This window comes from Phyllobates terribilis, unplaced genomic scaffold (assembly GCF_046119375.1).
Source record: "Phyllobates terribilis strain yellow unplaced genomic scaffold, ASM4611937v1 Scaffold_92__1_contigs__length_6168646, whole genome shotgun sequence".
Taxonomy (NCBI): Eukaryota; Metazoa; Chordata; class Amphibia; order Anura; family Dendrobatidae; genus Phyllobates; species Phyllobates terribilis.
The window spans coordinates 2235198-2256679 of record NW_027362852.1 but is presented as its reverse complement, the minus strand read 5'-3'; the positions used below and the strand labels follow the sequence as shown (position 1 = coordinate 2256679).

At 47.2% G+C, this 21482-nt stretch overlaps 1 protein-coding gene across 1 annotated transcript in view; it reads left to right on the top strand.

Annotated features, from left to right (window-relative positions):
• LOC141197839 (isovaleryl-CoA dehydrogenase, mitochondrial-like) overlaps positions 1 to 19290 on the top strand; it is a 41670-nt gene extending 22380 nt beyond the window's left edge. The window contains exons 3-4 of the mRNA XM_073662909.1: positions 15167 to 15239; positions 18801 to 19290. Of these exons, the coding sequence (XP_073519010.1) occupies positions 15167 to 15239; positions 18801 to 18934 (207 nt within the window). The 3' untranslated portion in view covers positions 18935 to 19290. The remainder of the gene's footprint in view (positions 1 to 15166; positions 15240 to 18800) is intronic.
• Positions 19291 to 21482: the final 2192 nt, after the last annotated feature.

Here is a 21482-nt window from a genome sequence, read left to right as displayed (position 1 = left end):
TACAGAGCCTCTACTCCCTGTCTTCTCCTCTGGCTGAACTGACCCAGAACTAAGATGGTGCCCACCTTTTATACCTCCCTCTAGCCATGAGCCCAGGTGACCAGCAACCAATGGGCTCCTTCCTACACTCAGGAACCGCCTACTATCTGCCCCTACAGCACTGGGTGTTCCACCCCTCCCTCCCCACTCCAGCAGGGACATGGTCGGTCGTGCCTGCACTTATGTCTAGTGGGAGCACCGTTGAGCTGTCCCTCGGAAATGGGGTGTGTGTGCTGCATGCAGCTAACTGAGCCCTGGTCCACACTCCATCCTTACCCGGGAGTGGAATACCACACCTCTGGCAGAGGTGCAATACCCCTGTAGCGGCCGAGCCCTCGGGGCTCTACAAATGTTTATGGGGGCCTCTTGTGGAGGATTCCATCAATGCACTCTTGTAGGATCTGTGATACCAAGCGCAGCGGGGCATCACAGATGCTATTGACGACGAGGTTAGGTTGCGCCTTCCTGAACAGAGACGGAGTACTGGAAGCACGTGAACAACTGCATCCTCAACCACAACTCTGCCTCTGACCACAAGTCGTAGTGGCTCTTCAGGTCACATGGGCTCTAAGCCTTGCATAGCCTGGGCATTTATTCAGATCGATAAGGATGACCCAACTCGTGTTATCTGTAATATTTGTCAGCAAAAGCTAAGTAGAGGCCAAAAAATCCATAGTTTGAGTACTTCATGCATGTACCGTCACATGGATATGAAGCATAAGTTGCAGTGGGAAGCTCACTGTGCTACAATGCGGCCTAGCCGGCTGGGCCAACCACCGTCTGCCCCATCTTGTGCATCCGCAGCCTCTTCATCCTCTGTGACTGGGGGGACAGCAGTCACACATGTTTTTGGACGCAGACCTGCCACCTCTTTACCCGCAACAGCCAGTGTGATTGGCAGGTCGTCAGTTCATTGGGAAGTGGAAACACCTGCTAGTGTTGAGCGCTCTCCGACATCGAGAGCACCACCTTTGGATCAAGGCAACCTAACATGTCCGCCTGCATCTTCCTCACAGATCGGCAGTTGCCGGGGACACCCTACTCAACACCGTCTAAGCACAACAGCCAGCCCTCGGTCCCTCAGATGTGGAAAAGTAAAAGACCATTTCCTCCTAGCCATGAGAAAGCTAAGAGGTTGAATTTCACCATCTGCAAGCTGTTGGCTACAGAAATGCTGCCTTTCCACCTGGAGGACACAGAGGATTTTCAAGACCTTATGTCCGTCACAGTGCCCCAGTACCAGATGCCCAGTCGGCACTACTTCTCAAAGAAAGGTGTGCCTGCACTCCACTAGCATGTCGCACACAACATCACCGCTTCTTTGAGAAACTCTGTGTGTGACAGGGTGCACTTCACCACAGACACTTGGACGAGAAGGCATGGACAGGGGCGTTACATGTCGCTGACTGGGCACTGGGTAACTATGGTGACAGCAGGACAAGGGGCTGCTGTCCAAGTCTTACCGTCCCCACGAGTTGTGTGTTAATCCTCTTTATCTCGAACTTCCTCCACTGCTTCTGCCTCCTCAACCTCCTCTCGGTCCTCCACCTGCACCCAAAGCCTGTCTGGTAATGCCACCTGCTTTCTAACTGCGCAGAAGGAATCCTGCACACCTCCTTACTATGCTGGCAGCTGGGCTCAACGCATCAGTGTTTACTTTGAAATGTCTGGGAAATGTGAGTCACACAGCTGAGGAGTTTTGGTCAGCTCTGGAGACCCAGTTTCATGAAAGGTTGTCTCCACTGGACCTGCAACCAGGGAAGGCCATGTGCGACAATGCTGCAAACCTGGGTGCGGCCCTTCGCCGGGGCAATGTCACACACGTGCCTTGTATGGCTCACGTGTTGAACCTGGTTGTCCAGCAATTTTTAGCCCACTATCCCGGACTAGATGGCCTTCTGCAGAGTGCACGGTCGCTGTGTGCTCACTTCCGCCGTTCGCATCCCGCAGTTCAACGACTTACATCTCTACAGAAGTCGTTGGGCCTGCCAGTTCACCGGCTGAAATGCGATGTGCCGACACGGTGGAATTCAACTCTGCACATGTTGCAGCGACTGTGGCAGCACCGACAAGCCCTGGTGCAATACTTTCTGACGTATAGCCTGGGCCAACGAGATCCAGAGGTGGGGCAAATCACGCTGGAGGAGTGGTCTCAGATCAGGGACCTATGCACCCTTCTGCACAGTCTTGAAATGGCGACGAAGATGTTTAGTGCTGACGATGCCATTATCAGCATGACTATTACGGTGATTTACATGCTGGAGCACATGTTAAACAGAATTCGGAGTCAGGTGGTGGGACAAGAGGAGGTGGAGGAAGTAGAGGAGGAGTCGTATGCGGAAGGGATAACATCTCCAAGGTCCAGACGGTTGGCAGCACCAAGGCGGCAGGCATGGGAGGGTGGGGGAGAGGGATTAACCAGGGCGCATGGTAGCAGCCAAACTGTTGAGGAAGGTGCAGGAGCCGAGGAAGAAGTGGAGGACGAACTGGCAATGGGCATGGAAGACACATCAGATGAGGGAGACCTTGATCACATTTCTGTTGTGCGAGGTTGGAGGGAGAGGGCAGAGGAAGGAAGCATGATTCTTACCTCGCTACCAACACAACAAGGACTTGGTCCTTCTGGATGCGCAAGACACATGAGTGCCTTCTTGCTGCACTACCTGCAACATGACCCCCGGATTGTCAGAATTCGAAGTAATCCCGACTACTGGGTTGCCACACTCTTAGATCCCCGGTACAAAAGTATATTTGCCGAAATAATTCCTGCCATAAAAAGGTATTGACGAATGCAGGAGTATCTGTTGCAGAATCTTACATGTGCTTTTCCACAAAACACCAGTGGTGCACGTAGTGAATCTCACAGTTCTAACTTGCCAACGGTGGGACTGTCGAGTCTTCATCACTCAAACAGTAACAGTAACACAGTATCTGCTGGTAACAGCAATTTTGTGGAATCGTTTCACCACTTTTTTAGACCATCCTTTGCAAGGCCACAGGAGACAAGAAGTCTGACACATAGTCAATGCCTAGAGAGGATGGTACAGGAGAATCTCCAAGTGAACATCGAAGCCATGACTGTGTCACTGGACCCTTGCTCATTTTGGTATTCCAATCTTGAAAAATCGCCGGAGCTCGCCACTCACGCCTTGGAGATCTTGTCATGCCATGCAGCCAGCGTTCTCTCTGAACGTGTGTTCAGCGCTGCTGGTGGTGTGCTGACAGATAAGCGCACGCGGCTGTCCACTGAGAATGTAGACAGACTCACGTTCATAAAGATGATCAAATCATGGATTCGCAAGGACATTTCTACCCCTGTGTCATCCTTGGGAGACTAAAAGCTTGGGGATTTGGTAAAATCACCTCACCAACCGTTTTAAGCAACAGTGGGGCAATTGATGCCACTTAACCCTAGAACGCATGACCATAAAAATCTACACTTTCACATACCTGGGGCCCTTTAGGCCCGTGTGCAAATAACATGGAATAACTCAAACTCAAATGACAAACAACTATATACATGAAGAATACCTAGAGTTTCAAAATTCTAACTAAAGCAATCTTGCAGAAAATAGAAAACAATTAACTGGGCGGGCCTGCAAGGCCACAGGTATGCGTTCTAGGGTTAAGTGGTGTCTGTGCCACAATTTTGGGAGTCCCCTTGCTGTGTCTTACGTGACGTTGGCATCGTCAATTCCAGGTGGGTTGGGTCGCACCCCCCCTTTTAACTGTAAGAAACTACATACACTATGGCTTGGGGTAACACAGATGGTTGAGTCTGAAGAGCTGTTTACTCAGAGGTCTGCTCCAAATCTTCAGTGTCTGCTAGTCAGCGTAGAATTTTTAACTGTATCTAGCCTAGGCAATACTTTGGGCATAGTAGCCCAGCTGCGAAGCAAGCTGCACCGCCTGTGTATCTAATAAGAATTTTTAAATTAATCTAGGCTAGGCAGACTGTGGGGACCCCCAACCAAACCCAGATGCTCAGCCCCCCTACCGCCCCCCTTTTATGGACAACCCAATAATGTAACTCTTACAACTGGATAGGTGAGGATCGTTCACAGCTTTATTAACTCTTTATACTCATTCCATTAGAAAGGCATTTTATTTCTAAAATAATTCAGCTTGTTGCAGCATGCCCTGGGTCCCCACTCCGGCAAGTTGGCCAACAAGTGTAACTCTCCAACATGTCCTTTCTATTTCCAGGCCACGGAGGATCCAGCGTACTCGTATGCAGGACTCTGACCCCCACCCATCACTCTTAACGCTTGTTCCACTCTGTCCTGGAGTCCTGACAGGAATATGTCCAGTCCAATATTTATTAAGTGAACACCGTCGGGCCGTATGAGGCCTGCTTTATCTCCTTCCAGTTGTCGGTGTCGTATCACTACACCGCCTCTGTCTCTTCTAAATTTTGCCATCCGAATATTTATTACCCGCCTTGTCCATTCGATGGCCGTGATGTCTCGCGCACCTTGCCATACCGCTATCGGCACAATCTCTGACCATACTATAGCTAATTTTGTGAAAAATTCTCTGAAGCGCTCAGTGTCTAGTTTCATTATTGCCATTAGTTATGCGCTCTTGTGATGACCTAGGTTGTTTCCCCCGGCCTGTATAACTAAGATGACCGGACCTCTTGCCTCTCTCCCTACCTTGATTACCTCCATTAGTACCTGTGGCCATAGCAGGCCTCTAATACCTCTCCAGTTGAAATATGTGTTATGAAACTCTAATTTCCTCCCGCCTGGGCGGACTTTCGCCCTTTTTTGTGCCCAATATATATACGAGTGGCCTATCACTCACACTGTTGGCTTATCGTCACCTGTAAAAGAAACAAACCACGTTAGGATAACAAGTCCGGTCTTATGTATCTCGCCAAACACGTGGATCGCCATCTCCCTATCCTCTGAACTTCCGTTTCTGACAGTCCTGCTCTTGCTGCTTCCGTGGCCGCACCTATGCGGAATGAGTGTGTCCCGTAATCTTTGGGGTGGTTCCCTGCCGATGTTATGCATTTATTAAATATAGCTTGGAACAGGTATCTTGATAATGGCGTTCCATCAATGTGTGATACGAAGAAATTACTTTGTGATCTGATGGTTAGATATGTTTTTACTATTGTTACCCGACTCAGTGTACCGTTTGTGGGTTGTAGAAGTACCCAAGTACCCCTGCCCGCTGGAACCGTTTTCGATTGGTGTATGCGTACACGTATTGCATTATTGGCTATGACTACTTCCTGGTGTAATAAGCGTCCACTGGTGGTAAATTTGGATTGAGGGACTAATTCGCTTATACATAGCGCCCCGAAGAAGGCGATCACAAATGCAGTAGACATTAGTGTTGCTTCAAATTGTGAGTGTCATGTTAATGGTGTTAGGGATAAGATGTGAGAAATCAGTTTTAGTGACACGGGACGGGACGTCTACATTCCTGACTTGGCTGACCCCTTTTCCACCCTTTTATGGATTGTCTGATGATGAATCTTTGTCACATCTCCCCAATTCAGTAGTTGGAAGTGAAATGCTACTCCGGTCCGCCACCGCTGCGCTGACGCCCCTGATATGCCCCTCATCATTAGCTGGTGGAGAAATTCTATGGTGACTTGTGATCTGGCTTGTTCACATTGGTCAACCCGTCTGCCTGCTACTAGTCGTGTCCACTCTTCCCATGCCTTACCGTATGCTTGCCACGTTGACGGGGCAACTGACGCTCTGATTAATGGCATCAACTATTCGCCACTAGATCCCATAGGGAGGGTGGGCAACTGTTGCCCGATGGGTGGGCGTTGTGGAAGAGCTCTGTGAAAATCTGCCAATTGAATTGTTATAAAGCGTTAGCAGCAGCTTTATACCCCTCAACATAGTGGCTAGCGCGGACCCATACATTGTGTTTTAGGCACAGGAATACTAGCCTGCGTAGTAGGCCTAGCACTGGGAGAGACGATGATGCCATCTTATTAATGCAGTGCGCTAGGCTGGTGTTTTGTGTTATTAAGCGTATATTTTTGTTAGCCAGGCGCGCGCCCCATATTTCTATTGCTACCACTATTGGGAAAAATTATTTTCAGGGCTAGATGAAGCTAAAAATTATTATTAATTTCAAAGCTGGTGGAGCTTGGTATAGATGGCCTAATACAATGAGTCCCACACACTGCTAGAAGGCCAAATATTTTTTCAGAGCTAGATGCAGATAAAAATTATATTCAATTTGCAACCTGATGGAGGTCAGTATAGATGGACTAATAGAACAAGTCCCACACACAGCTAGAAGCCCAAATATTTTTTCAGAGGTAGATGCAGATAAAAATTATTTTTAATTTGCAGCCTGATGGAGGTCAGTATAGATGGACTAATAGAGAAAGTCCCACACACTGCTAGAAGGTCAAATATTTTTTCAGAGCTAGATGCAGAAAAAAATTATATTCAATTTGCAACCTGATGGAGGTCAGTATAGATGGACTAATAGAGAAAGTCCCACACACTGCTAGAAGCCCAAATATTTTTTCAGAGCTAGATGCAGAAAAAAATTATTTTTAATTTGCAACCTGATGGAGGTCAGTATAGATTGACTAATAGAATGATGCTATGCCCAAAAGATTTTACTTCACTAGGTGCAGTAAAAAAATTGGTATTCTATACACAGGTGGTATATCTTGCAACACAGATAGGCTACTCCACTGACTAACACACTCTGCAATAGGCCAAAAAGGATTAGCTTTGCTAGATTCAGCCAAATGCTGTGAAAAAAACTTGCACAGCACTGGCACAGACCTGCCTGGCAAAAACTGATAGGAACTGATGTAACCTAGTCCTGAAAAGGACTCCAATTACAATTAGTCTTTACTCCCACAATCTATCTATTTAAGAGCACAGACCTGCCTGATAAAAGTCGTAGGAAATGCTGTAACCTAGTCCTTAAAAGGACTGCAATCACAGCTATTCCCTACTCCCAAGCTATCTGTAGATTTGTGCGAAAATTGGCTTGAAATTAACAAGGTATAGCGCACACAGCAACAGCGGTGCCGTCTAACACGCAGCTGCAGCAGTGAGAAAATGGTGGCGACGGGGAAAATGGCTTGGTCTTATAGGGCAAGGACATGTGACATACACTGCCAATGACACATGCCCTTGCTTGTGTGAAAAAAAGCACTTCGCTCCGTGTGTGGCTGCTGATAGGCTGACAGATTGCACCTCCCCACTGCAAATGCGGGAAAGAGAAAAAAAAATGGAGATCTTCATTGTTCCTGCAGAGATCCATCCCCTCCCCCCACCCCGCTGTACACTCAAACTGCGTATTAACATTAATTTTCATCATTACTGAGAAAAAATCCAGTTATGATTTTGGTGCACGAACAGTTATCGAACATAACCTCGAACAGCTGAATTTTTCTCAAATTGTTCGTGTTCGCCGAACGGCTCGAACACCGCCCAAAACAGCTCGAATTTGAGATTGGCGAACAGTTCGAGTAGAACACCGCTCATCTCTACTGTACACACGCAAATCAATGTTTGTAATGTTTTTCATGTGTGTGTGTTTTTCACCATATATTTTATCATGTACTGCAAATATACCTGTAACAACAAAAGAAACAAGGATAAGCTAAAGCTGCATACTGAAAACCACCAAGCAGCAATTAAGCTAATGAAGAACCACCAGGTCTTGACCATTTAACCTAATTAATTTATTCAAGTGAACCTATATAGACTATATAACTCTAACAGACTGTAAAGCAATATCTTACCTGAGGAAGGCTATTCTGTACCAATATATAGCCGAAACGCGTTGTTCTATGTATCGTTTTTTTATGATGATTTTTATCTAAGTAAATTTCTGAAGACTTTTAATACCTCCGCCTGGTGCCTGTCTCCTGGGAGCGCTGAACAGACTAGATGAATCCTTTCATTTTCTCCTGACCTTCTCAAGAACAGAGGAATTTTAATTTCATATTTTTTTTAATCAAATCATTCTGAACTTCAATTCCCATAACCCACCCTAAACCCAAATCCCAACACTCCAGAGAACCATTTTCAGAGCAGTTCTAGAATAACGGACTATAGCATTCGTAGAAGGAGAAGAAGATAAAAAAGTGACTAACAAAGGGGTAGCAGCGTTTTAATGTTATCATTTACTGCTTGATGCCTGAGCCGGGGAGTGCACGCTGAAAACTGTTGCAGGCTGCTGTAATCACAGGACACAAGCAAACAGCATGGCATTTCCTATCAGCAGGGAGGAAGTAAAGGGCGACAGTAATGAAAGTCTCCTCCTACTCCGCTCCATATTGAAATGAATAGTGTGCATCCTACAAATGAGATGCATACAGCAAACAATTGATTTTCCATACATAGGTTTTGAGTTGACCACTGGATATACACATGTGTATCACTAATTACCAGAACTGGAAATCGAAAAAAAAGACGAGCAAGTTTGGGGTGAATCCTGCCTTCATTACTGCACAGCCGCTCATAGAGGGATCGGTACTAGGAACAGCAGGAGTGCCGGCGATGTTCACAGATTTACCTGCTGCGGGACTGAAGGAGTCTGATCGCGCTCGGCTCGAAGCTTTTTACCTTGTTTACGATAGGAATAATTGAAAGCTGTGCTTCAAAGGCGAGGAAGAAGTTTGCCACAGTCTGCGCTTGAATACCCTTAAGGGGGGAAAAAAAAGATATATACAAATACTGAAACATCTAAATGCATTAGAACATCAAACCTGGTGAAGCGGTAAATGACTTGTCCTCCAGGGATACAGGCTACTGTCATTCAGTAATTATTTAATAGGAATTTTACATTTTATGTGATCACCACGCTAGAATGTAAATGGAGAAAAACACAACACAACTCCTCATCATATGAAGATATTTTGTGTTATAGAACAGGATTTCTGTGGCACAACAAGACTGATTTACTATGTATGTGTGTCACCCTGGCCTGGATGCCACAAGTGTAATTAAAGCTGTGTCTGAGAGCAAGGGGGAGGTTCTCTAGTCAGGGGAACATTAGCATGCAATGCCTCCTGTCTCAGGCCAGTAGGGGGAGCTGGCTGCCCCTATAAAAGCTGGTACTGGGGGCAGGGTTAGAGAGAATGGATGGCCTGTCTCAGCACTGAGACGTGTCCCAGAGTGGAGCAGGGACAGAAAGTTGATTGCACCTAAGAGGAAGTGTGGCAGTAGGAGAGCCACCAGCCAGAGACGAGAGGCGAAGAGAGCCTGTCTTGGCAAATCAGAGACTGACCTTACCAGACTTTGGTGTCTGAGGCTGGAAGGATTCCACATCCCCCAGCAGAGAACCAGTCCGCAAGGGACTGTATATTCCTTGGCCTAAGAAGCCTGGAGGCCCTGCCACAACCGAAGGGACCAGTAAAGCCGTACAAGGCTGGGAGCAGAAAGGAACCCACGTCGCAGGCCATACAGGCGAGAATACACGGAAAGCTCAGAAACGTGGGCTGTTACCCTATCAGGAGGAGATAGCCAGAAGGAGCGCAGAAAGCACGGTAGGCCTACACCCTCACCCTGACCAGGGCCAATTTCCCCGTTGCTCTCAGACATCCAGGTCCCCCTCCTAGCCGGGACTGTTTATGGGTCAATTTACCTGTTCTAGTAAAGACCCTGGACTGCAACCTGTTGTCTGTGTGCTCCTTGCTTCTCCAGCACTATCAGCACTGGGACCCTCACTACCATCACTCCCACCATCCACTATACTGCCCTGGGGCCGCACTCTTCCCGTGGGGAGTCACACTACCCTAGCTGCACACCTCATCAGCCCCAGCGGTCTGCATGCAGCGGCGGTTCCTAATAACCGCAAATCCACGGGTGGCGTAGTCGGACATAAACATCAGCACATAACGGACTACCACTGGCCTGACCACCCTGAGCCACGGAACCGAGTTGCCACTACTACTCCCATCGTTCCCCTACTGCCCGGATCCGAGTGCCCCACGGCCCAGGGGGCGAGTCATATGCACCATAGCCTTCATTTGATGTCACTTACTTAGCACCAACACCTTGCCCCAACTCTGCAATCCCCAATATCAGTCCATGACCTCAATGGGGTCACTATAAAATTATAAAGAGGACTGGTCATGTCTTTATTAGAAAATAGACAAACTTAGGATAGAAACAATATGAACATATACCCTGCTATAAGTAAGTAAAAAGCAATAGGAAATATATATAATATAGGGTACTTAGTAAACATGTTGTTTGATTAAAAAAAAAGCCATCCCACCAGCACCAAGGTGTACCCAGTCAGTTATGTGAAGTATATAATAAAATACACTTTAGTACAATATTAGTATCTTGTCCCTTTAAATCTGCAGCTACTTCTGTCACCATGGTAACTGCATTCATACTCAGCCAATAGGATTGCTCGGTTTGAATTTGAAGAAAAAAAAAAAGTCCTATATCGTCAGTTTGTTCCATCTCATCTGAGTGTGAAGACAGACACCTGCGATCAGCGAGATTATAGGTATAAGACGTGATATAATATAACGGACGGAGCCACATCCCATCACACGCACTCAGCGACCACAACTGACAGGAATCAGCACATTTATCAGAGGAGAAGTCATTATTCCCCAACACATGATAAGTGACAACTTCTAGATCTGCTGGGAACCCAACTAATCCCTGCTAGACCCTCCCCGGCCACCGCTCCATTCATTCTCTATGCAGGAGAAAGCTGAGTACAGCGCCCCCCATAGAGAATGAACGGACCGGCGGTTGAACATTTGCACTTCGCTCACTTCTATCTATAAGTGCTGTTCTGCTGATTGGGTCATAGCGGCCAAACCCACCGATCTAAGAGTCATCACCTATCCAGAGATCAGTGAGAACTTGTTCCAACTAGACATCCCCTTTAATTGAAGAGATCACATATCTAACAGCCAATCCTATTCATTCCCAATCTTCCCTGTGCCCAGTAATGCCCCTGGGTATATCGCCAATATGAGCCAATCACCAAACCCTCTGCTGACTGTTCCCCATGTTTTATAGATTTTGGATCCGTTTCTACAAGAGAAGATCTCAGCGGCCTCCATGGGGATGGGTTACTCTGCCAGCGATGGAGCAGGTAGTATCCACCAGCCTGTGATATCTCACCTTCCTCCATATTCTGCTGTTACATGCGTTTCTTCAGCTTTACCTCTTCCCAACAGAACCAATTGATGGTTTTTTCTGTTTTTTCCTTGGCTTTTTCCAAGGGCTATAACTTTTAATGTCTGTCCACATAGTGTGAGGTCTTGTTATTTTGTAGGATGAGCGGTACTTATAAATCCCACCATTCATTTACCACATAGTACTAGAAAACGGGAAAAACATTCCAAGTGCAGTAAAAGTGCGAAAAAAAAAGCCTGACCTTGTTTTTCTGGGAAGGATTTTAACGGCGCACATAGTGTGGTGAAAATGACCTGGTAATAGGATCCTACTCCTCAGTGTGATTACAGCAACACCAAACTTCTCCAATAGTTTTTCTGAGACCCGTAACATTTTCATTTTTCGGGTTGATGGAGCTGTGTGGGGGCTTATTTTTTGAAGGGCAAGAGGACTTTATTGATAACATTTTGGGACACATATGTCATGGTCATCGCTTCTTACAGGGTTTTCTGCAGTATTGTGGCGAACGAAAAAAATGCAATTTTGTCTTTTTGAATTTTTTTCTGTGTTCACTGATCGTTTGTTTTTTATATTTGGATAGATTGTATTTCTCTGAAAGAGACCATACCACAAATGTGTATATTTTTATTATCTTTATTTTTAGTGGGAGGTGAGTTGAACGTGTGGGGTTTTAATATTTTAGACTTTTTTTTTTTTTTTTTAATTTTCACTGCATTTGTATACATTATCTGATTGCTTGTGCTATATACAGCGATACCACAGTAATGCTCCATATAGCAAAATCACGGTCTTCTTTACAGCCCAAATGAAGCTTTATGATGACAGGCACGGAGGCTTCAGCAGACCCCCGGATGTCATAGCAGTCCATCTGCGCCCTGTGATCGCGTCACAGGAGCGCCGGTGGGCGCATGGAACGATGCGTCCCAATGCCGGCGCGCTGTTAATGCTGCTGTTAGAGATTGACAGCAGCACTGAACAGGTTAACAGTGGTGGGCAGATCTTCGCTCCACTCGCAGCTCTTAGAGGCAGGTCCTGGTTGTTTGTCACAGCCATTATCTGCCATGTACGGGGCGAGCTGACCCTGCTCCATACACCCGCTACTGACTTATACCATACATGTACGGCAGATGTTGGTAAGGAGTTAAAGCGGTTGTCCTGCTTTGCGGCCATTTGTTTTTTTTACTTTAATGCAAGTATTTGGGGCTAAAATTGATTTCCGTTATTGAGTTTCATTAAAAATGTTGCGTTCTGTAGCATCTGTGCTGCACTGTCTATTCCTGGCTGCAAAATTAGCTAACTGAGAATCTATCAGTGAGCTCCTTCTGACAGTCTTAAGGGAGAGTTTGTAGATCTTTCATCTGTTTTTTTTTCCTGAGTGCCTTTTAGCTGATCTATGCCCAAAGAAAACATGAAACTTGAATGTGCAGGGAAGCAATAAGTCTGTAATAACCAGTGAAAAATGAAATCTAAATGTAAAAAATTACTTTTAGTAGTAAATACATGGACATAAGAAAATACACACTGCAATGTCCTGCATTAGGAGGAACTCAGGGCCCACTGCACCAGCATATTGTCTCACAAGGGGCCTGAGGATCTCATCTCGGTACCTAATGGCAGTCAGGCTACCTCTGGCGAGCACATGGAGGACTGTGCGGCCCTTCAAAGAAATGCCACCCCACACCATTACTGACCCACTGCCAAACCGGTCGTGCTGAAGGATGTTGCAGGCAGCAGATCGCTCTCCACGGCGTCTCCAGACTCTGTCACGTCTGTCACATGTGCTCAGTGTGAACCTGCTTTCATCTGTGAAGAGCACAGGGAGCCAGTGGCGAGTTTGCCAATCCTGGTGTTCTGTGGCAAATGCCAAGCGTCCTGCACAGTGTTGGGCTGTGAGCACAACCCCCATGTGTGGACGTCGGGCCCTCATACCACCCTCATGGAGTCAGTTCTAACAGTTTGTGCAGACACATGCACATTTGTGGCCTGCTGGAGGTCATTTTGCAGGGCTCTGGAAGTGCTCCTCCTGTTGCTTCTTGCACAAAGGCGGAGGTAGCGGTCCTGCTGCTGGGTTGTTTCCCTCCTACGGCCCCCTCCACGTCTCCTGGTGTACTGGCCTGTCTCCTGGTAGTGTCTCCAGCCTCTGGACACTACGCTGACAGATGCAGCAAACCTTCTTGCCACAGCTCTCACTGATGTGCCATCCTGGATGAGCTGCACTACCTGAGCAACTTCTGTGGGTTGTAGAGTCCGTCTCATGCTACCACGTGTGTGAAAGCACAACCAACATTGAAAAGTGACCAAAACATCAGCCAGAAAGCACTGGTACTGAGATGTGGTCTGTGGTCCCCACCTGCAGAACCACTCCTTTATTGAGGGTGTCTTGATAATTGCCAATAATTTCCATCTATTGTCTATTCCATTTGCACAACAGCATGTGAATCATAGAATCATAGAATAGTAGAGTTGGAAGGGACCTCCTGGGTCATCTGGTCCAACCCCCTGCTCAAAGCAGGATTCACTAGATCATCTCAGACAGATGTCTGTCCAGCCTCTGTTTGAAGACGTCCATTGAAGGGGAACTCACCACCTCTCGTGGCAGCCTGTTCCACTCATTGATCACCCTCACTGTCAAAAAGTTTTTTCTAATATCTAATCTGTGTCTCCTCCCATTTAGTTTCATCCCATTGCTTCTAGTCTTTCCTTGTGCAAATGAGAATAAAGATGATCCTTCTACAATGTGACAGCCCTTGACATATTTGTAGACAGCTATTAAGTCTCCTCTCAGTCTTCTTTTTTGCAAGCTAAACATTCCCAAATCCTGCAACCGTTCCTCATAGGACATGGTTTGCAGACCAGTCACCATTCTGGTCGCTCTTCTCTGAACTTGCTCCAGTTTGTCGATGTCTTTTTTAAAATGTGGTGCCCAAAACTGTACACAGTATTCCAGATGAGGTCTGACCAAAGAGGAGTAAAGACCGATAATGACTTCACGTGATCTAGACTGTATGCTTCTGTTAAGAACACCAGAATTGGCACCGAAGAGGAGACCCCACCGAAGAGGAGACCCACCGAAGAGGAGACCCAAGAGGAGACCCACCAAAGAGGAGACCCCACCGAAGAGGAGACCCCACCGAAGAGGAGACCCCACCGAAGAGGAGACCCCACCGAAGAGGAGACCCCACCGAAGAGGAGACCCCACCGAAGAGGAGACCCCACCGAAGAGGAGACCCCACCGAAGAGGAGACCCCACCGAAGAGGAGACCCCACCGAAGAGGAGACCCCACCGAAGAGGAGACCCCACCGAAGAGGAGACCCCACCGAAGAGGAGACCCACCGAAGAGGAGACCCAAGAGGAGACCCACCGAAGAGGAGACCCACCAAAGAGGAGACCCCACCGAAGAGGAGACCCACCAAAGAGGAGGCCCACCAAAGAGGAGACCCCACCGAAGAGGAGACCCCACCGAAGAGGAGACCCCACCGAAGAGGAGACCCCACCGAAGAGGAGACCCCACCGAAGAGGGGTCTTATTAAACATTGACCTGTCTTTAGATGAAAAGGGAGCTTTTTTTTTTCTTTCTTTCTTTTATTGTATTCCTACTTCTTCCCTGAACATGATTTTTTATTTTTTTTTAAATCTGCCATACTGTTCCAGAGATATGGGCCTTTTTACTTACTGCTAAATTTTATGATCTATATCAAAGGGGGCGTGGCTCACAGGATCCTCAGGGGCGTGTCTTTAGGCTGCTCTGCATAATTATCCTGTGGGCCACGCCCCCTTATAAAGATTACACACAATCAACACTAAATAAAAAGGCCCATATCTCTGCAACCGTATGGTGGATTTAAAAAAATGAAAAAGTGTAATACTCGGGGGAGCAGCGGGAATAAAGTAAGGGCAAACACTGGTCACTTCTGACTTGGTGACATGTCCTCTTTAAAGTAGAATTTTTGTTCTTCTTCAATTCTGGTTATTGTATGTGATAAATTGGGAACATGTCATTTACTTACAGGATTGTGCTGGCGTTATCCTTTACTCTGCTGAATCTGCTACCCAAGTGGCCCTCGATGGTATTCAGTGTCTAGGTAAGGAGAGTCTAACCTGTGCCTTTTGGCCAACACCTAAATCCACCAGCACTACTGATACATATTTATTCTTCAGTTTTGCCCTCGATGTTTCCAGCAGTCCACAACACAAAGCGATCACCATTACGGCTGTGGGGGTTTTTTTTGTTTTTTTTTTGCCTAATGTTTTCAGCCGATTCATCAATTGAGCAAACTCTGTGCCCGAAAAATATAACCTCCATAATTGATTTTATATGATACATTTCTCGCACAAAATTTTGCGCTGTGTTAGAGGAGCATCCAATTTTTTTTTCATTAAAGTCACAAAAAAAAAAAGATTAAAGACGAAAATAAAGAATTCATTGTACTGTGTGCGCCATTTTGAAGAATTATTTTGGTGCAAAAAAAACCCCATCAAGTAATGATCCAAGATGTAAAAAAAAAAAAAAAATGAGAAAATGACTTTAAATTTTAACTGCAAATGAAACTTGCCCTATGTGTCTTCACCTGTATGAAAAGACTGGGATGGCTCTGGGAGCAAGCGCACCACCACCGCTGTGTTTTCATATATAGGCATCTCCAATGTTTAGGAATTCAGTGTTGACAAGCGTTGCGATTTGTGCAAGTAAAGGTGTCAGGTTTAGATTGTTGCCTGTATTCACTTTAAGGGAATCTTTAAGTAGGTTTTTGTTATATAATCGGAGAGCAGCATGGTGGAGGGGCAGAGACCCTGATTCCAGCGATGTGTCATTTTTGATACAAAAACAGTTTTCTCTGCTGCAGAGCTCTAAATGCTTAGCCCTGTATAACCCCTCCCACACCACTGATTGGCAGCTGTGTATAACACCCGCCCACACTACTGATTGGCAGCTGTGTATAACCCCCGCCCACACTACTGATTGGCAGCTGTGTATAACCCCCGCCCACACTACTGATTGGCAGCTGTGTATAACCCCCGCCCACACTACTGATTGGCAGCTGTGTATAACCCCCGCCCACACTACTGATTGGCAGCTGTGTATAACCCCCGCCCACACCACTGATTGGCAGCTGTGTATAACACCCGCCCACACTACTGATTGGCAGCTGTGTATAACCCCCGCCCACACTACTGATTGGCAGCTGTGTATAACCCCCGCCCACACCACTGATTGGCAGCTGTGTATAATCCCCGCCCACACCACTGATTGGCAGCTGTGTATAACCCCCGCCCACACCACTGATTGGCAGCTGTGTATAACCCCCGCCCACACCACTGATTGGCAGCTGTGTATAACCCCCGCCCACACCACTGATTGGCAGCTGTGTATAACCCCCGCCCACACCACTGATTGGCAGCTGTGTATAACCCCACCCACACTACTGATTGGCAGCTGTGTATAACCCCCGCCCACACCACTGATTGGCAGCTGTGTATAACCCCTGCCCACACCACTGATTGGCAGCTGTGTATAACCCCTGCCCACACCACTGATTGGCAGCTGTGTATAACCCCCGCCCACACCACTGATTGGCAGCTGTGTATAACCCCCGCCCACACCACTGATTGGCAGCTGTGTATAACCCCCGCCCACACCACTGATTGGCAGCTGTGTATAACCCCTGCCCACACCACTGATTGGCAGCTGTGTATAACCCCCGCCCACACCACTGATTGGCAGCTGTGTATAACCCCCGCCCACACTACTGATTGGCAGCTGTGTATAACCCCCGCCCACACCACTGATTGGCAGCTGTGTATAACCCCCGCCCACACCACTGATTGGCAGCTGTGTATAACCCCCGCCCACACCACTGATTGGCAGCTGTGTATAACCCCCGCCCACAACACTGATTGGCAGCTGTGTATAACCCCCGCCCACACCACTGATTGGCAGCTGTGTATAACCCCTGCCCACACCACTGATTGGCAGCTGTGTATAACCCCCGCCCACACCACTGATTGGCAGCTGTGTATAACCCCCGCCCACACCACTGATTGGCAGCTGTGTATAACCCCCGCCCACACTACTGATTGGCAGCTGTGTATAACCCCCGCCCACACCACTGATTGGCAGCTGTGTATAACCCCCGCCCACACCACTGATTGGCAGCTGTGTATAACCCCCGCCCACACCACTGATTGGCAGCTGTGTATAACCCCCGCCCACACCACTGATTGGCAGCTGTGTATAACCCCTGCCCACACCACTGATTGGCAGCTGTGTATAACCCCTGCCCACACCACTGATTGGCAGCTGTGTATAACCCCCGCCCACACCACTGATTGGCAGCTGTGTATAACCCCTGCCCACACCACTGATTGGCAGCTGTGTATAACCCCCGCCCACACCACTGATTGGCAGCTGTGTATAACCCCTGCCCACACCACTGATTGGCAGCTGTGTATAACCCCCGCCCACACCACTGATTGGCAGCTGTGTATAACCCCCGCCCACACCACTGATTGGCAGCTGTGTATAACCCCCGCCCACACCACTGATTGGCAGCTGTGTATAACCCCCGCCCACACCACTGATTGGCAGCTGTGTATAACCCCCGCCCACACCACTGATTGGCAGCTGTGTATAACCCCCGCCCACACCACTGATTGGCAGCTGTGTATAACCCCCGCCCACACCACTGATTGGCAGCTGTGTATAACCCCACCCACACTACTGATTGGCACCTTCCTGTGTATAACCCCTGCCCACACCACTGATTGGCAGCTGTGTATAACCCCCGCCCACACCACTGATTGGCAGCTGTGTATAACCCCCGCCCACACCACTGATTGGCAGCTGTGTATAACCCCACCCACACTACTGATTGGCACCTTCCTGTGTATAACCCCCGCCCACACCACTGATTGGCAGCTGTGTATAACCCCCGCCCACAGCACTGATTGGCAGCTGTGTATAACCCCCGCCCACAGCACTGATTGGCAGCTGTGTATAACCCCCGCCCACAGCACTGATTGGCAGCTGTGTATAACCCCACCCACACTACTGATTGGCACCTTCCTGTGTACACTATATATTGATAGAAAGCTGCTGATCAGACACCTAGTGCTGTAATGATAATATCCTGCTGATTTAAGACTGATTTTATTGATACAGCAGCACACAGCCCTGTAGTAACACATTGCTGGAATCTGGCCGGACATTATTCTGATCTCAGATTACATAGACAATCCTGCTGACAGATTCCCATTAAAAGGTTCTTCCCGTCCTCTGCTCCCCATCCTCTGGCTTCCTGCTTGCTCCTGATGATTGACAGTTCGGACCAGAGGTGCCACCCGTCCTGTGCGCTCTCCAGTGCTGCAATCAGAAGCAGCCTTCCCTCCTGGAGAATCAGAGGACAGAGGCATAATGAAGCCGGCCGGATCCAGAGCGGACAGCACTCCTTCCCTAGGAGACCGACCACCTCTGACAGACTGGCAGAGGTGGCTGGTGACCTAAAAATATCTCTCTTCTCTAGGTCTGAGAGGATTTTTAATAAGAAGTAAATTGAAAAGTTTTTACCGTATTTTGCAATTTTACCCATGAAGACTGAGACCACCCCATGTTCACTGTTCTTTTATAAATGTTTATTTCTCCACAGGGGGCAATGGCTATATAAACGACTACCCGATGGGCCGCTTCCTTCGTGATGCCAAGCTTTATGAAATAGGGGCTGGTACTACCGAGGTTCGGAGACTGGTCATAGGAAGAGCCTTCAATGCTCTGTACAAGTAACCTGCCGACCTTGGAGATCACCGATCATGGCTCTAACTCCGAACTCAATCCGCAAAAATCTCTCTGCACCCGGGTGGATGAGGAGCGATGGGCACTCACTGCCTAAAACACTTACCTCGTAGCTGAGAGCCTCGTGGCCGCACAGACTGGACTGTTAGGAGACCGGACCGGTCCAGTGCTCTGTCTACCGACTCTTTATCAAGTGAATGTGAAGATTCTTATACCGGGGACATGAAACCATGAACCGTATAGTTATATCCAAGAGATGGGGGGCTCTGATCACCCCCACTGATCACTGTTTATGGAGTCTGTGTATTGCTCCAGGAACAAATAAAGCATACGTCAATCATCTGTCATTATTTTCCCCAGTGCTGTCTATAGTGATATCTACAGCCTGTTAAAGGAGTTGTCTGGGACTTAAACATTTAACATTGATGACTTATCCTTAGTATAGGTCATCAATGTCTGATCGGTGGGGGTGCGACACTCTGCACCCCCGCCAATCTGCTGTTCCTGGTGTCAGCGGCCAGGACTGATCAGTTACAGAGCTGCACAGTGGGTGCGACCGGGCACTGCACTCCACCGGGCACTGCACTCCACCTGCTATTGATTTGAATAGGGGGCGGATGTGCAGTACCGGCCGCGGCCACTATACAGGCGCTGTGCAGATCCATAACTGAGCAGTTTTGTGACGCCGCCGACATCAGGAACAGCTGACTGGTGGGAGTCCCGGGTGTCTCACCCCCACCAATCATACATTAGTGACCTGTCACCAATGTAAGTCTTAAAGGGGTTGTCTAAGTGTAACCCACCCTGTAAGAGCAGAGATGCATTACAGAAAGTGGATGCTTCATCTCTTCATTCCTGTCCTGTCTGTCATCCTGCATAGTCCAGTGAAGGCAATGGCAGGAGAAATGCATGCTGGGAGGTGAAAGGAAGTCAGTTCCAGCTCCTATAGTGCTGATGAAATACTGCACATTCAGAGTATGAGAGTTTTTGGACATATTAGACTATATCAGCACCAGTGGCGGTTTTAGCTTATTGTGGTGTATGTGGTCGGCTTCACTCTGCTTTTCTACAGGATTTATGTGAAGGGCTTTAAGAAAATATAAGCTCTTAAGAAAAATTATAGAAAATTTCAGTTAAATTACTTGTAAAAATCACTGATTCTTCTGTGGCAGAATCAGGGGGAGATCTGGAATTTTTACAAAGAATATAACTCAATTTTTTGTTTTTAAGCAAGCGACAGGTTCTCTTTAGCAGTAGTCCTAAATAAAATACACATGGAATAAATGGGGGAAGAGTTGATACGAGGAGTAAAATAATAGAAATATATCCCCCCGGTGGAGGTTTAGTAGATTGCAGGCAGGTGTCACAATGTACTTTAGTGACCCCTGCTGGTAGTGGTGGGGATTTGTTTTCAATTGTATTTTAATTCTATTCTTGCTGCATCTCACAATAAATACTAAGGAGGGAAATTTCCTAAGACAGGCGAGTCACAGTCCAGTCTGATTTGTGCTGGATTTATGAAGAGGGGAACACCATGTAATAAATAAGGTAAAGATTTAGCCGTTCTTGAAGCAAATTGAAATCTCCATCTGCTGTGAGCAGCCATAGAGCTGCTTTATGTGCTGAATTCTGGTATATTATAGAAAGTCTATCAGATGTATAGGCCGCCCCTCAGGCCTAATCACAGACACTTTATAAAAAGAAACAATTGCAAGTTTTAGCACAAGACAGATTTCTAAATAAAACATTTAATAGATCGCCCCTATGGGCATATTATTAAAATCTAAAAGAAAGTTATTCTATCCATTAGCACATATGCTCCTAACATGGGAAATAATCACCACAGAATTGTTTAATATGCAGTAAATGAATAACCTGCCAGACACCCGACGGACTGACCGCGGCAGGGGCAGAAATCACACTTAGGCCACGGCCCCACTATCAGTATTCGGTTAGTATCTTTCCTCTGGAGTGGGAGCCAAAACCAGATGAGGAACAATCAGAGAAAAGGTATAATAGAAACAAGTCACCAATTCTGGATTTATCACCCACTCCTGGTTTTGTCTCCCACTCCTGAGAAAAAATACTGACTGAATACTGATAGTGGGGTCGTGGCCTTAAAAGGGTTATTCCCAAATGGGTATTGTTGGATAGTTCTTGTAAATACAAGTGATTTTTGCAATTTACTGCTTATTAAAATTGTCAGTCGTTCTTGAAATATTAACACTTTATTCTTTTAGTTACAGCTCATTGCTTTGGAGACCGACCACTGCTGCTGGACAGCAGAACATAAGCAGTGCTTACATGCTCTTTTCCATTGAGCTTGTAAGCGCTGTATTGAACCTGTCCCGAAACGCTGAAGCGCACCACAACTTCCTAACCAGTTTCAGCACAAGGTAGACCACAGCGGTGGTCGGTCTCCAAGGCAACAAGCTGTAAACAAAAGAAAAGCGTTAACTCAAGAACGACTGAAAAGTTTAATAAGCAATGAAATGCAAAAGTGCTTGTTTTTACCAACACTATCTGACAGTGCCCATCT